The sequence below is a fragment of the Protobothrops mucrosquamatus genome, unplaced genomic scaffold, assembly GCF_001527695.2.
Source record: "Protobothrops mucrosquamatus isolate PMUCROS unplaced genomic scaffold, P.Mucros_1.0 scaffold_215, whole genome shotgun sequence".
NCBI lineage: Eukaryota > Metazoa > Chordata > Lepidosauria > Squamata > Viperidae > Protobothrops > Protobothrops mucrosquamatus.
This window is the reverse complement of record NW_015386291.1, coordinates 382,796-397,413: the sequence shown is the minus strand read 5'-3', so window position 1 is coordinate 397,413 and position 14,618 is coordinate 382,796. Positions and strand designations below refer to the sequence as shown.

General features: G+C 40.9%; 1 protein-coding gene across 1 annotated transcript in view; it reads right to left on the bottom strand.

Moving 5' to 3' along the window:
* The window catches only part of RFX1 (regulatory factor X1), a 48,225-nt gene that overhangs the window by 14,586 nt on the left and 19,021 nt on the right, over positions 1-14,618 (bottom strand). Inside the window, exons 5-10 of the mRNA XM_015827457.2 lie at positions 12,940-13,035; positions 8,172-8,267; positions 5,635-5,729; positions 4,640-5,075; positions 1,752-1,933; positions 526-645 (exon numbers count right to left, since the gene is read on the bottom strand). Coding sequence (XP_015682943.1) covers positions 526-645; positions 1,752-1,933; positions 4,640-5,075; positions 5,635-5,729; positions 8,172-8,267; positions 12,940-13,035 — 1,025 coding nt within the window. The remainder of the gene's footprint in view (positions 1-525; positions 646-1,751; positions 1,934-4,639; positions 5,076-5,634; positions 5,730-8,171; positions 8,268-12,939; positions 13,036-14,618) is intronic.

Here is a 14,618-nt window from a genome sequence, read left to right as displayed (position 1 = left end):
ATTGGAGAATGTGATTTATTACTGTTAATTGGAGGAGGGAATTGTGCTTTGATACTATGTGCTCAGGGGACGGGAATCCAGTTTTTGACTTTGATTGTGTTAGTGCCGATGCTATGCTTCTCAAATAAAGATTCTTTAAGGTCAACAATGCCTCGAAGTTCTTTGAAGAGTTTCATCTGTCGGATCCATGACAATATCAGGACAGATATGTAGTGGTGCCCTATCAAAACTATATCCAAAATTGGATGTAAATAGAAAGGAACTTCTTCTGAGATTGCACAAAATTTAAACAAAAAGATAGGGGAAAGTACTAATCAGGAACTTCCAAAGACAAATCATGGAGGTTACTACAAAACCAGACAGCAGAAAAACTTAACAGTTCCAACAGAAATCTGGAAAACCACTTAATACCACTGATCTAATTGGCCATGTATTAGATTTCTAGGGCTGTGGGCAAATTTATATAAGAATCTTCACAACCAATGAACATGTCCTCTGTCACTGAACACCTGCACAATCTCCTACCGTTGCTTCTGAGAAAAAGGCTGTTGCCTCATGGCCAGATGTTGCTGGTCCTCCATGAGCCGCAGCAATGGGGAATTGGCTTTGATGCGCAACCCATAATAGTGGTATTTAGAATTCCCTCTGAAAGAAAAATGAAAATAGAAACCTGTATATAAATTGCTTAAACCATAACCATACATTTTGAGGAAACGTCCCTCCTGCCATATAAACTTGGTAGAATGGAAAAGACAACATGAACACATTCTAGCCCAGTTTGGGGAAGGGAAGCAGCAGGTTAGAACAATATTATGAATAGGGGAAGCTTGCAAGGTAACTTACTTAGATAGGAAGAAAAAAAAACCCTCTCATTTATATGTTTATGTTTTTAGAAGAGAGAAAAACTGGAGTGAAAGACTAGGATGATCCCCATGAAAAGAATACCGAATAAAAACTAGCATTCTAAGGAGCTTGCAAGGGGTGAAGTTCAAATTAATCATCTATCTTGGATTCAAGGTGTTGGACAAGTAATTTTTTTTCTGGCCTTACCAGCTTATCCCTCTGTGAAAGTGGTATATTGTGACTATTATGGAAAAATATAAGGTAGCCATTCTTTGACAGTGCCTTTAACTTTTTCACAAAATTTCAAGACTGCTAAAAATTGGGGACCACTGATTCAGTAAAGTTTATGAAGTGTGTAAATATTCCAAAATATCAAATGTGCTGTTATTATTCATGCCATACTGCCTAGTGAGTTCATGACTGGAATGAGATTTGAACCTGCATCTTTCTTCAGCCTTGGAGGCCTGAGGAAACACCAATTCTGTTTACAGAATATTTAACTAGTTATTGAATTAAACTATTTCTGGCCTAGCATCAAATACTATACTGTAAATTGATCAAATAACAGTGCGTCATATGCAAAGCTAAGGTATACAGTAATAAAGAATTCAAAATTAAACCAATTAGGTTGTACTGTATGAATGCAGCTGCTAGGTTTATCTGATTAATCATGTTTTGTGAAGCTAGCTAATATTATTCCCCATAATTACATAAAAACCATGTTTTATAGCTAATCCAGTTCCTCCCAAAACAAATACTTGTTTCAATACGTGTCCTCTTAATAGTTGTCAGTATAAAAACAGAAACACAAATTTAATACTTATGCTGGGTTTTTTCCTTATATGGAGGAAATCATGCTGGCTTACAAAACCTTTTTACATCACTTACACAGCCTTCCATCTTTTTACCTGGTTCCAAGCCGGCGAGTTCGGAGTCCCATAAATACTGAGCGGATCAGCTTTCCAAAAGATGCTGCATTGACTGGCTCCAGTTTCTGCTCCTGACAATGCAGGAGGTAATGGCAGTACAAGGTACTGCGAGGAAGGCTCACACCCTCAGCAGTCTCATAGTTATCCAACAGCCACTGGACCTACAAAGCAACAGGAGTGCAGTTCACAGGTCCTTCAAGTTCGTTCCCAAGCCTTTAACGTTTCCTGCTTCAACTCCTTCTACTGCCTAGCTCTCCCCCTCCATTTCTCCCCTTTTGGCTGCCCTGCACTCCTACACCCTGAACTCCACCACCCTTGCCAATTCTGACTAATCCCAAATAATCTTCTCAATATTCTTTCAGTTCCAGCTGAAATGTTTATTACTTTTACTTTCATTTGCCATCACTCACTTCCAAAATAAACATTTTATTTTCATCAAAACAACTCTGCATTTTGTCTGCCTGAACTACCCTTAACTGTTCCTTGCTCTTTTTTTACTACGTTTTAGTACATTTTTCTTTCTATCCATGTTGGTAGGTTTAGATATTTTCTTTCTATGCACATTGAAATATTTAATCAATCTCATTTGGGAAATCAATGTGAAGAGATTTATGGATTATAATGGTTCTAAAGAGAGGCAAGCAGCAGAGAAGTGACTAAGCATTTTATATACTTTTCAGTTCTATGGAGATTCAGTCATCCAGGTCATTGTTGTCCCAAAGGTGCTTCCCCCCCCCAAAAAAAAGGCAACTGGACTTTCTTGGTTTTTTTTTCCCTTTGAAAGTGTTTTGCTTCTCATCCAAGAAGCTTCTTCAGTTCTAACTGGTGGAGAATGGAAGGTTTTATAGTTATATTCTTTAAAGTCATCTAGTCGTTAGCACTAGAGTGCTATATGAATCCTTCCATTCCCCACTAGTTAGTTAGAACTGAAGAAGCTTCTTGCATGAAAAGTGAAATGTTTTCAAAGGAAAAAACCAAGAAAGTCCAGTTTGCCTTTTGGAAAGAAAGAAAAAAGAAAAGAAAAAAGTGCCTTTTGAGATATTTTTCAATTCTTATACAAGATGAAAATTAGGCAAAAACTAATTCTAACAATTAATTCATCATGTTCCCTTTGTGGCCTGAAAGAAAAATGTATGAAATCTGAGCTACAATCAGCAGGCACAAAAATGTTACCCTTATTCTTATTGTGTTGTCTTGCCTCCACCAAGAATCCATTGGGAGATTAAAAACAGATTCAGAATCTTTGGCTGCTGTAACTTTGGTTGTTGTAAAGTCAAGTCTCCCAAAGGGAGACCCCCATGAGTTAACTCCCCCCAGACGTTTCCAAATTGCAAAGTGTGATCAACCAAGATGACCACAGAACTGTGCAGCAGAAAAACCTACCAACAGCAATAGGTACCTTCCATTACCTCCAAAGTAAAATTCAAAATAAATTCTGTTATTCACTGAGAATAACAGAAAAACAGAATCCTCTTTACCAGAAGAAATCTTCTGAGAAATTGCCAGAGGGTTTAAATCAACTAGAAACTGTGGTTTCAGACCATTTACTGGGGTTTTGTGGGAAAATTAACTTTGAGGAATTAAAAATTATCTTGATTTTGAGGAAACATTTTAAAAAAAAAAAATATGCTACCAAAATCTCAAGTTAGTGAGAGATTGTAGGTAAACTCTTGAAGTATATTCAGAATATATACTGTTAGCATAATGTGCTATCCATACATTTGTCAGTTCATTTATTTATTTATTCAATTTGTACGGCCACTCATCTCACTTGAATGACTCTGGATAGCTTATCCCAGGTACCCTTTTCGGGAGTTGAGGGTGTAACCTAACAATAGCCCAACTCTCTTACAGTTGGATCTTGCTTAGAGAGACTAGTAGTGGGCAACATGTACACTAAGCCAGGGCTTTTCAACCTTTTCACCCATTGTACCACTTTTAGGATATGGCAATATCTGAGTACCACCAGTCGCATAGCAAGGTGTCAAAAACTTGATGACCCCCCCAAAAAAGGAAAAAAGTGATAAAGTACAGGTAGTCCTCGACTTACAACAGTTTGCTTAGTGACTGTTCGAAGTTACAATGGCACTGAAAAAAGTGCCCCCCAAGCCACAGCCAAGCAAGACACTTGCCTGCCCGCCCGGCGGTGCTCTTCCTCCTGTCCGAGGTTTTCATTGTTGTGAGTATTTCTGTTGAGGATTGGCAGCGAGGGTGGGGTAGGGGGTGTTTGGTTTTTATTCCCCCCGTCTGCTGGGTGGTTGCAGCAGGTTTTGGTCACTTCACATGACCCTGGGACACTGTGACCGTCATAAATATGAATCAGTTGCCAAGCATCTGAATGTAAATCACAAGACCCTGGAGATGCTGCAACATTCCAGCTGATCGGCTCTTCTTCTGGGCTCAGCAGAAGCACCAGGATCAGCACCAAGCTCCAGCTGGAGCCTGGCGCTGATCCTGGCACTTCCACTGAGCCCTGATAGCCCCAAAGAAGCGCCGATCATCTGGAAAGCGGCACTGATCCTGGTGCTTCCGCTGAGCCCTGACAGCCCTGCAGCTCCAGCCATCTCTCGCTCAGGCTTGTGCAGTGCTACCACCGGTTTAGCTCATTCCCCTCCCCCGCTACCACTTTTCTAGGATGGTTGCGTACCACCTGCCAGGTGCCAATGTACCACAGGTGGTACCCGTACCACTGGTTGAAAAGCCCTGCACTAAGCTATCTTTTAGAGCAGTCTGCCAACAAAATATTGCTTTTCCAAAATACAGGCATGGAAAATCACTGTATTAATAAGATTAGTTGCACTGACAGCAAGAAAAGTAACTTCCAATTCCTTTGAATCAACAAGCAAATATCTTAGTGGAAAACTTACTGTTGCAGGAGAGGCACGGGTGGTGTGTGAATAGGACTGGCTTGAACTTCCTAGCATGTAACCTCCTTGAATCACATAGGTCCCTGCGCTGCTGCTGCCGCCACTAGTTCCTCCTCCTCCTCCTCCTCCACCTCCTCCAGCAGTGCTGCCACCACCAGCACCATTTCCTGCTGCTGCTGCTGCTCCTCCTGCTGCTGCTCCTCCCCCTCCTCCTGCTGCTGCTGCTGCTCCTCCTCCTGCTGTACTGCTGCTTCCATTTGGATTGGCTATGATTTGTCCTCCAGAAACATACATAGGTACCGAGCCACTGCTGGCCACTGTTTGTGAGGTTGCTGGACTGGAGACCTGCGTTGGGGTATTTTGGGATTCATAGTAATTTGCTCCTGTGTTTTGAGTATAGAGAGGGGTTTCTGTGTAAGGGTAAGTGTTGGCGCGTCTGAAATGGAAGAAATACAGTCAAATAAGCACATACACACATTAGGGGAAAAACAGCAACCTAGAGGAGAAAACTTCAACTACCTATATCCAGAATTGTATGACAGACACAGAGGAGGAAAGTTCAAGAAGCAGGAACATCGCTGGCAAGAGATTAATTTTTTTAAAGGTTTCTGTAAAAAATACCAATAGTTGCATACCAGGCATCCTGTTCCTGCCAGGTTTTCTCTGGCACGTAAAGGGCACTCCTACCCCATCCTAATCCAACCTATCAGATACAACTGGGGCACAATACATCAATTGGTGTTTAAGGTAGCATAAGAGTCTTTCTTAAAATATTTTCGGTTCTATCTTTTGTTGGAATAGTGGTTATCTCTATGGTTTAGAAATAATATGGAATCTGTTGGTTTAGACACAACATGGAAACATTTTGCCATTGTGTGAAAAACTATAGCATGCCCTTTTTTGGAGCAGTCACTTTGGCACCCTGAATCTGACCAATTAAATTATTAGGCCTCAGGGTAGCACAGACAGGATAAGACTGACTTCTTTATACTCACATGGTACTTGCTGTGTAGCTGGCATCTCCTCCTTCCACATACTGAACCTGATTAGGATAGACATGCTGCACAGGGACCTGCTGAAGCTGCTGGACCTGAGCACATAAGCAGTGGGAAGGAAAGGAAAAGCGAACTGAGATTAAGAAGTAAGGCCGTGTTTACTGTCCCTTTCCCTTTTTTCCCCTCCCAATATACTTCTCTAAAGTAAGACTGGGCCACCAGAATCCCTTTTTCTTCCATACATGTGCATTGCCTTTATCCTGCATCTGACATTCCGTTATCATGGATTCTCTGATCAAAGGCTAACCCTCACCCCAGAATTTCTATGGAATAAGAATTCTTTGTGTAAGTGAAAGACACTGCAGGTCCTCTGATTAGACAAAATAAGCTCAGCAGTACAATAATTAAGAAAGGAATGCAAGGCAAAGCAAATTTTCCCATATGTCAAAGCACAGAGCTATAGTAAAAAGTGCAAGTACTCTAAGTTCTTGGAAGTAAAATATTACAATAACAATACACCATATAATTATTCAGAACTATAGTTGACTGCAGTTATTTGTACTAGGTTTCCCCCTCATGATGTGCAAAATGACCTTTTACAAAGATGTTCAGTTTTCTTTTATTTACAAGAAAATATTTTTTATGTTTAGTATTTCAATATTCCACTTTCTTAGATTGAACCTTGTTCACAAACCCAGGCTGAAATCCTAACTAGCTATTAAAACCTATATTTTAACTTCCATGTCTTGAAAGTCCACCAAAATAAAATTTGTTTAACAATAGGGTATATATTTCCCACGAATAGCAATAGCACTTAGACTTCTATACCACCCCATAGCGCTTTACAGCCCTCTCTAAGCGGTTTACAGAGTCAGTATATTGCCCAACAATCTAGGTCCTCATTTTACTGATCTCAAAAGGATGGAAGGCTGAGTTAACCTTGAGCTGGTGAGAATCAAACTTCTGGCAGTAGGCAGATTCAGCTTGCAATACTGCATTCCAACCACTGTGCCACCATGGATAATGGTGGCTTAATGGTGGTGTCATAAAAAGATGTGAAAGCCGGAAATAGATAAATTAGGAAAATCCTTAGGGCTTTCTCCCTTTTCCCTAGGCCTGTAGTGGCGAACCTATGGCACGGGTGCCACAGGTGGCATGCGGAGCCGTCCCTATGGGCACGCGCACCATCGCCCCAGAGGGAGACCGGGCCATCTGCTCCCCTCCGCCTCTCCACATGCGCCTGCACTCTTGCTCTCTCTTGGCCGGGGGGGGGGGGAAATCGCTCTGGAGGCATAGATCTGGGCAGCAGAGGCCACGCCCACCCAGTGGGCCACGCCCACCCGGCACCTGGCAATACATAAGTGGGTTTTGGGTTGCAGTTTGGGCACTCGGTCTCTAAAAGGTTCGCCACCACTGCCCTAGGCCATCATATTTCTAACAATTCTCTCACACACATCCCTTAAGATTCCTATATTTATTCCTATATTTATTTATGTAAAACAAAATCAACTCTAAGCCTAAAGAGGTCCAAGAATTTCAACTCCTCTGGCAGGGTATGGGGAAGGGGAAATTGCCATTTGACCATCACCAATGATTAAGATGAGAGTCCTTTGGAGGCACAGAAAAGGGAATGATGCTAGTTTGCTCTGTTTTCTGTTGCTTAAAAAGTGATGTGCACAGGACTTGCTATTCTTGGATCTCGGTTATTGCCCTTTGCTGGACCTACTTTAAGTGCTGTAGCTGCTGTTCCAAACACTAGCACCTGAGGGACTCTCTGAATCTTGACTCTCTGGTCAGGGCTGGAGTGATGAGAGGAGAGGAATGGTAGCTGCTCTATCACCACCTTCTGTTGTGGCAAGAGGAGTGGCTGAGGAAGCATGCGGACCAGCTCCACCCACTGCTCCGAGGCAGAATCTAGTGAGTGCATGTAGTGGAGCCTGTGCTCCGGGCCAGGTAAACAGCAGCTGGTCAGCTGGGGTGCACTGCTGCTGCTGCTGCTGCTGCTGCATTCTAGGGAGAGGCTTTGCTGTACTCCTTGTTGCTCCTGCTGCTGCTCCTGCTGACTGCTCTTAGAAGGACCACTGTCTGCATTCTAGACAATAAACAGAAAGACTAAAGCAATCAGAGCTAAAGGAAAAAGGAACAAGAATGTAAAGGTTGAGACTGAGAACAGAGGGTCCCAGTACTCTGGCTATCCTATATTCTATAAAGCAAACGGGACCTTCAGACCAAGAAACTGGCACAGCTCAGGGTCTTCACTATTTGGGCAAGTAGAGTGGTCAGTGGCGGGAATCTCTGGATGGCTACAAACCACATCCCCAAGAGAAAGAGGGAGGACAGGATAGACTGATCCTGGATTAGGAATATTATGATCGCTTGAATGAAACAAATGGGAGTATTTTTGCAGGAGGATTAAAGACAGGGCTTTAACATCTCTGACGTTAGTTACGTAGCTCTGAGGGCGGAAAGCCTCTGTGGCTATAGGTTACAAGAAATGAAAATGCAGGCCAACCCAAGAGCAGAAGACAAACACTTACCTCTTGGGTAACATGAACCTGCTGGAGCCCTTGAACTGCCAGTTGTTGCACTGTACCTGCTTTGGGAGTTGTGGGAGTTGTCTGCACAACAGATCTCTGTGGAATGAAATACACCAGAGTCTATTAGTGTACTTTGGGATCTAGTCTGGTCTAGCGGCTTAAACATCTGGCTAGAAACTGGGAGACCATTAGTTCTACTCCTGCTTAGACATGAAGCCAGCTGGGTGACTTTGGGTCAGTCCTGCTCTCTCAACCCTAGGATGGTGGAAAGGGTAAATCAATTCTCAAAAACTTTGCCAAGAAAACTGCAGGAACTAGCCCAGACAGTCACCAGGAATCAAAAACTGACTTTAGTATGCGTGCACATATACACGCACACACACACATACTAGCAGCTACTAAGACCTAGAATGATTCATTAGATCTTCCATGATTGTCCTTTTTCTAAACTAGTGATAGGACATTCTACAACAGTCCCTCTCACTTGTTTGGGAAGCAGAGTTAGATTCTAATGTGCTTCCTTTTGGAGAAACTAATTCCACTCCTAGTACTAAAGTAACAATCCAGAAGAAAACTCAAAAGAAGCACATTTTTAAAAAGTTAGAGTAAGGTAAAGATATATCTGAGAAATTGCTCAAAAGTTTTGGGGCCCTGGTAATTTGTTTGCAAGTTCCTCTGCGTGTGAATGTCTGGGTGGGTTCAATACCTTGCTTCCAGTGTAGAAAAAGGACCTTCATGAAAACTCCAAATGAACCATTTTTCTACAGTAAAACCAGGTCATTCTACAGTGGGAATAAACATCCTTAAGGTAGATTTATATCTGGAAGGCCTCTCATTTTTGCTAAGAACAATTTTCTGCACAGAAGAGTTAAATTACAGAAGATCATGTAGCAATCCTATAGATGTCTGTTGAAAGTGGATAAAATGATTGCTTTTCTAGTGGAATGAATTGTTCTTCCCTGTGGGGCAGGATTATTCTGAATCTCTTATGCTTATTTGGTGCAAACTTGATTCACCGGACTACAATTAGTGCAGTCAAGATGGAATATTATAAGGTCCTTAGGAAACTGTCAGAAACTCTGAACTCCTTCTCAGCTAGATCTCGATAACTCCATTTGATGTCCAATTTGTGCCAAAATTCCTCTAGTTAGGTTTTGTAGCTAGGGCAGAAGGAAGTCCCTGAGGGAGACAAAACTGACCTTGAAAATAAAAGTTGGGCCTAGGCACTGAGGGATGGATGATACAAGTACTCTTTCTTGACCAACAGTGAACCTATTTCTAGGGCAATTATGAATGTCCTCCCCATGTTAAGTGTTTAATGGTTACTTTGTGCATGGGCTTGAATAATGTTCATATTAGGGCTGGAAAAACTAGCAGGATGTTTCGTGACAGATTCTGGTAGACCATGAATAGTATTGTCACTGAGTCTTTCCTTCAGAAACTTGATCTGAAGATGGACATCTTCATCATTGGTGTCAGGACTGAGAAGTGTGCTGACACCAGTCTGTGGAGATAGCTTGATTATAGTCCATCTCTGAAATCTTTTGGTAAAAAGATGAGGACTTGAGAGGTAGAGGCTGATGTTGATGACATTCCGTTCCTTAGGCTGTCTTCAGAAAACCTGGTATGGGAGTACATATATAAGGTGCACAACCTCTTTGGAATTATAGGTAGTCCTTGACTTACAACCATTCATTTAACAACCATTTGAAGTTATGACACTGAAAAAGTAACCTACGATCAGTCTTTGCACTTACAACCATCACAGTTTGTAGCCACTTGATCAAAATTTGGGTGCTTGGCAACCCATATTTACAATGATTGCAGTGTCCCAGGGCCACTTGTGACTTTCTACAGGGCTTCCAATTATCAAAGTCAATAAAGAAGTTGGATTCACTTAATGACTGCATGGTTCGCTTAACATTCACAGTGATTCGCTTAACAAGAAATGTAGCAATAAAGATCATAAAATCAGATGTGACTCACTTAGCAACCAGATCACTTAGCAACAGACATTCTGGTTCCAATTGTAACTGTAAGTCAAGGATTACCTTTAATGGTTGTGTTATTAAATCCCAGGATGGCAAGTTAACCACATTCAGTCTCCAGGTCTATAGTTGTAAGCAGCTGGGATCTGTCTCAAAGGTGCTTTTTCAAAAAGCAACGGTATTGTTTTTTGAGAAAGAAGACGACGATGTTTCACTTCTCATCCAAGAATCTTTATTGGTTGTGATTGGAAGCAAACCATTTTCTTCTTCTTTCTCAAAAAACAATCCAGTTGCTTTTGAAAAAGCACCTTTGAGATAACTATGACCTGGATGAGTGAGAATCTCCATAGACCTTCAGCTGGGATCTGGGAAATTAAATCTTCTATAGGTTAGCAGGTTGGGTGAGGCCAGCAGGATCCGTGATTGGGACGTTGAGAGATTGACTAAGTTTGAATAGTAAGACAGCCTAGGCAATTAGAAGCTTCGCATAAGTTTCAGGAGCCCAGGCATTAGCAGAAATTGGTGGAAGACATACAGTCTTTGGACCAAGAGTTGATAAAGAGATTTGTTGCCCCTGCTCCCTAGTTTGGAAAGTGTGAGATAAACTGCTCCATCTTTTGAATCACTAAATTTGCTAGGAGGTCCCACAAAGATTGAAACTATTTCTTCAAACATCTTGGTTTTGAGACCTTAATTTGGTAATGTTCAAGTCTTCATGGCTGAGTTAGTCTGCTGTTGTGTTGTGGATTACCTGGATGTATTTTGCCATGAGTTATGCTATATTTTTCTTGACCCAGCTCAGGGGTAGGCAACCTTGGCTCTTTTATGACTCGTGGACTTCAACTCCCAGAATTCAAGGTTGCCTACCCCTGACCTAGCATAAGAGCTAGCTGACTGGTAGAGAATGGAAGGATTTATATTCTTTGCAGTTATTCTTTAATGATAACTGCAAAGAATATAAATCCTTCCATTCCACATCATTCATTCAGAACTGAGGAAGCTTCTTGGATGAGAAGTGAAATGTTTTCATAGACAAAACCAAGAAAGTCCACTTGCCTTTTAGAAAAAGTGCCTTTGGGTCCTCCCTCTTCCTTCCCCTTTTCTGGACCAACCCAATATGGGGTTCTGATCTTAACCCCAGGAGGAGAAAGATCAGAGATGGCAAGACCACAGCTTAATTAGTGACCATTTGATCATTATCAATTCATTATCAGGAATCTTCAGTATTCAAAAAGTATTATTTGGCAGTTGAGCAATTGAACCATTAAAGCATCATTGTTCCTTCTGTGAAGAACAGAGAGGAATTGGGTAGTTAGAACCATTCATTTCCTTCCTTTTGCATGCCCCAGGCTATCTGATTCTCCTGGAAAGAGCTGACAAGATCTCCTGAAGCTACAAGCAACATGCAATTGTGGTGGGCAGCTCAGAGGTTGATGCAGTGAGAGCCAACCCTCTTGTTCAGTTCCAGCCAACAAAGCAGTTCTCTACATGCGCATAGGTAGCAAGTGTCTATGATTTTAGTGATTATTGGCCTTCTCATTCCAATTTCTAGGTAAATATAGTATAAGACAAGGAACTAAAAGAGAAAGAAGCGAGGAAAGTCTGGCTACTAATGGAACTTTAGTTGCATAGATGGCTAGTGCAGTTAGCAGACCTGCATTCTATCCAGAACAAGGTAGAGTCAGAACCAAGATTGGAATTATCTCCTCTCATGGAAAGCATATTGGAATCTATTATGGTAGCTCTGCCTCCAGAAGAAAGGGTAATGATATATCCCATTGTAGAATGCTTGGCCCAACTGTAGGAAAATATTTTAACTTTCATTAAAGGGGAGAAAATTAATTCTTTTATCATGAGAAAATTGTGCAAGTTCCTCTGGCTAGTATTTGTCACCTAGATTCTGCAGAGGAATTTTTGAAACATTATTAGATGTCTACCTATTACATGACTGTAACCTGACTGTAAAGTAATTCAGCATTTGATCCCTATGGAAAACTAGATCTACAGTAAGTGGTGGATTGTTGGCAAAAACAAAACTTCTCCTAAATCAGAAGTACCATTTCTTTTTGATCTGGATTAATTACACAAAGCACTGTAATAAAAATTGTATTCCGGTTTGTGGTGCTGTGGAAGAATGGTCTATGGAATTCTGCAAGGCTTTATTTTTGAATACTTACACAAGAACACATTATAATGAAGAAGAAAAATCTGCAATTTTTTAAAAAAAAGAACTTACAAAATTATTATTTTCAGAAAAATGCCTTTAAACGTGTTGCTTTTGTTTGGGCATGCATTATACATTCAACAGAATGCAATTAATTTTAAATAACAAAGTTATTCCCCCACCCCTCACATGGGACGACTTTGGTTCTTAAAAATACAGAGTAATAGGATATTATGGTTCAACAAGCAAAACAACAAAATGTTCCACAAAAACATTTTTATTAGCTGTGAAACACATATAAAACACATACAATCTGCCATTGGGAGAAGTGGACATGAAACAGAAATGGGCCACAGTAGATGCTTACATGCTTGTTTTAGGACTTGCACAAATCTGGGAGTTGTTGAAAGGAAAGTGTTACTAAGTTCTGAGTTACATGCACTGAAATACCAACTGAATGGTGGGCTGAAGATTTCCAAGGGTGCTTAGAAATTGTTGGCAATAACAATTTAAGAATCCAGGCTAACATCTTATTAGGCTTGAATTCTTGTCATCCCAAAAGCAATGACTGAAATTGGGGAGGACCACAAGTCTGATGCAAGCAAAAATACAGCACCTCTTGTGCAACAGGCACTTGCTGGACTCCGTGGACCTGGAGCTGCTGTACTTGTCCTGGTTTAGCGGCAGAGTTACTGTTCTGGACAGGGGAGCGCTGAAAGGCAAGGAGGAGCACTTTACCCTCTCTGGGTACGGACAAAGGCACAACTGCATGATGGATTGTATTATGTTTTGACAATTCATGCTCACTTGATCTTAGCTAGAAATCAGTAAGGTTCTTTCGGGTTGAAAATATTCCCTTTCTGGGAACAATTTTTACAGTATCCAGATTTTTTTTAAAGAGCATTTTTTAAAAAAAAAAAAAGCAGGTATGGAGAGAACTGAATATCAACCTTCCATTTTTCAAGTATTTTTCTCTAAGTCTGGAGGGGTGGATTCTGACATCAAAGAACAAACATTTTTGACAGCCCCAGATATGGTCTCAACTTCTAATATTGTTCTTGTGTGGTTTTACTTTAGATAAAAATGGAATAGTCCTGAACTGTTTAAAACAGTCCTACACAAAAACCAGTTGACAAACTGACTTTCGGTTTTAAACTACAAATGTTTCAGGACCAATAGCATACAAGATTGCTAAACTGAATGTCATTAATAAGAGCTAACATAGGAGCTTTCATGATTCTGTCACGAAAATTAGAATTGCCACCAACCAAAAATCTAAGAAGATGGTTATATTGTGTAAAGGATTGTTGGACCACTCTCCTGTGGTCTTATTTATATTAACATTTAATAGTGCTTAATGGTCATTTATACTTGTCTTTATTATATTGTGTACTGCAGGATTACATTTATAAATATGATGAATAAATAAATAATTAAATAAACTAATTCCGATGGCTCACAAATATGTATATGAAGTGAGGAGGAAAGTTGTATTGTCTAATTTCAATCAGCCAACCTAAGAACCCAAAAGAACATCTTCATTAGGAGCATCACAATCACATCTTTCAAAGCAAGAATCTTATTTATCTTCTCTTGCATTGTGCTATATGGAAGAAGCCACGAAGAAACTGAAGGATGAAGTAACCTAATCAAACGATAGGCTAGATCTTAACTGAAATTCATAGAAATAGAAATTATTCCTGACACGGATTGACACAGACTGATCTGTAAACTAATGGACTCTTAATGCTGAAACAGATATAAACAAATTTATCCTTAAAGTGTTAAACAATTATCTCACAGCAGCTTTGAAAGATTCTGATATCACTATGTGGGACAAGCTGAAATTAGCTCCAGGCAGACCTGTAACAAAACAGGTTATGACTTCCGGTGGTGACAGCTGGCATCGCATGGCGGCTTTTTTAGCCGCCCGTCCGGGAGCGTGTAAAAGCTTGAAGAGACAGCGTCTGCCAGCTGTCTCTCAGCTAGGAACCTCGTCCCTCGGGCAAAGAGGGGGAGGTGAGTGAGTCCGGATAGGGCTAGAGCTTCCTTTTGCCCCGGTTTTGTCTTAATCCGGGGTGAAAGATGCTAGCTCACCCGGAGTCTGGACAATCTCCGCGCCCCGAGACGCCTTCGCTCCTTGCTTGTGGAGCGAAGCCAGATGCAGCTCCCACCTCTGTGATCGAAGGTATTTGATTTAAAATTATAAACAGACAGAACTGAACAGGAGGCTGGAATTGTAATGGATTTATTGGGACTTTAACTTTGAAAATTATCAACATCTTCTTTATTTAC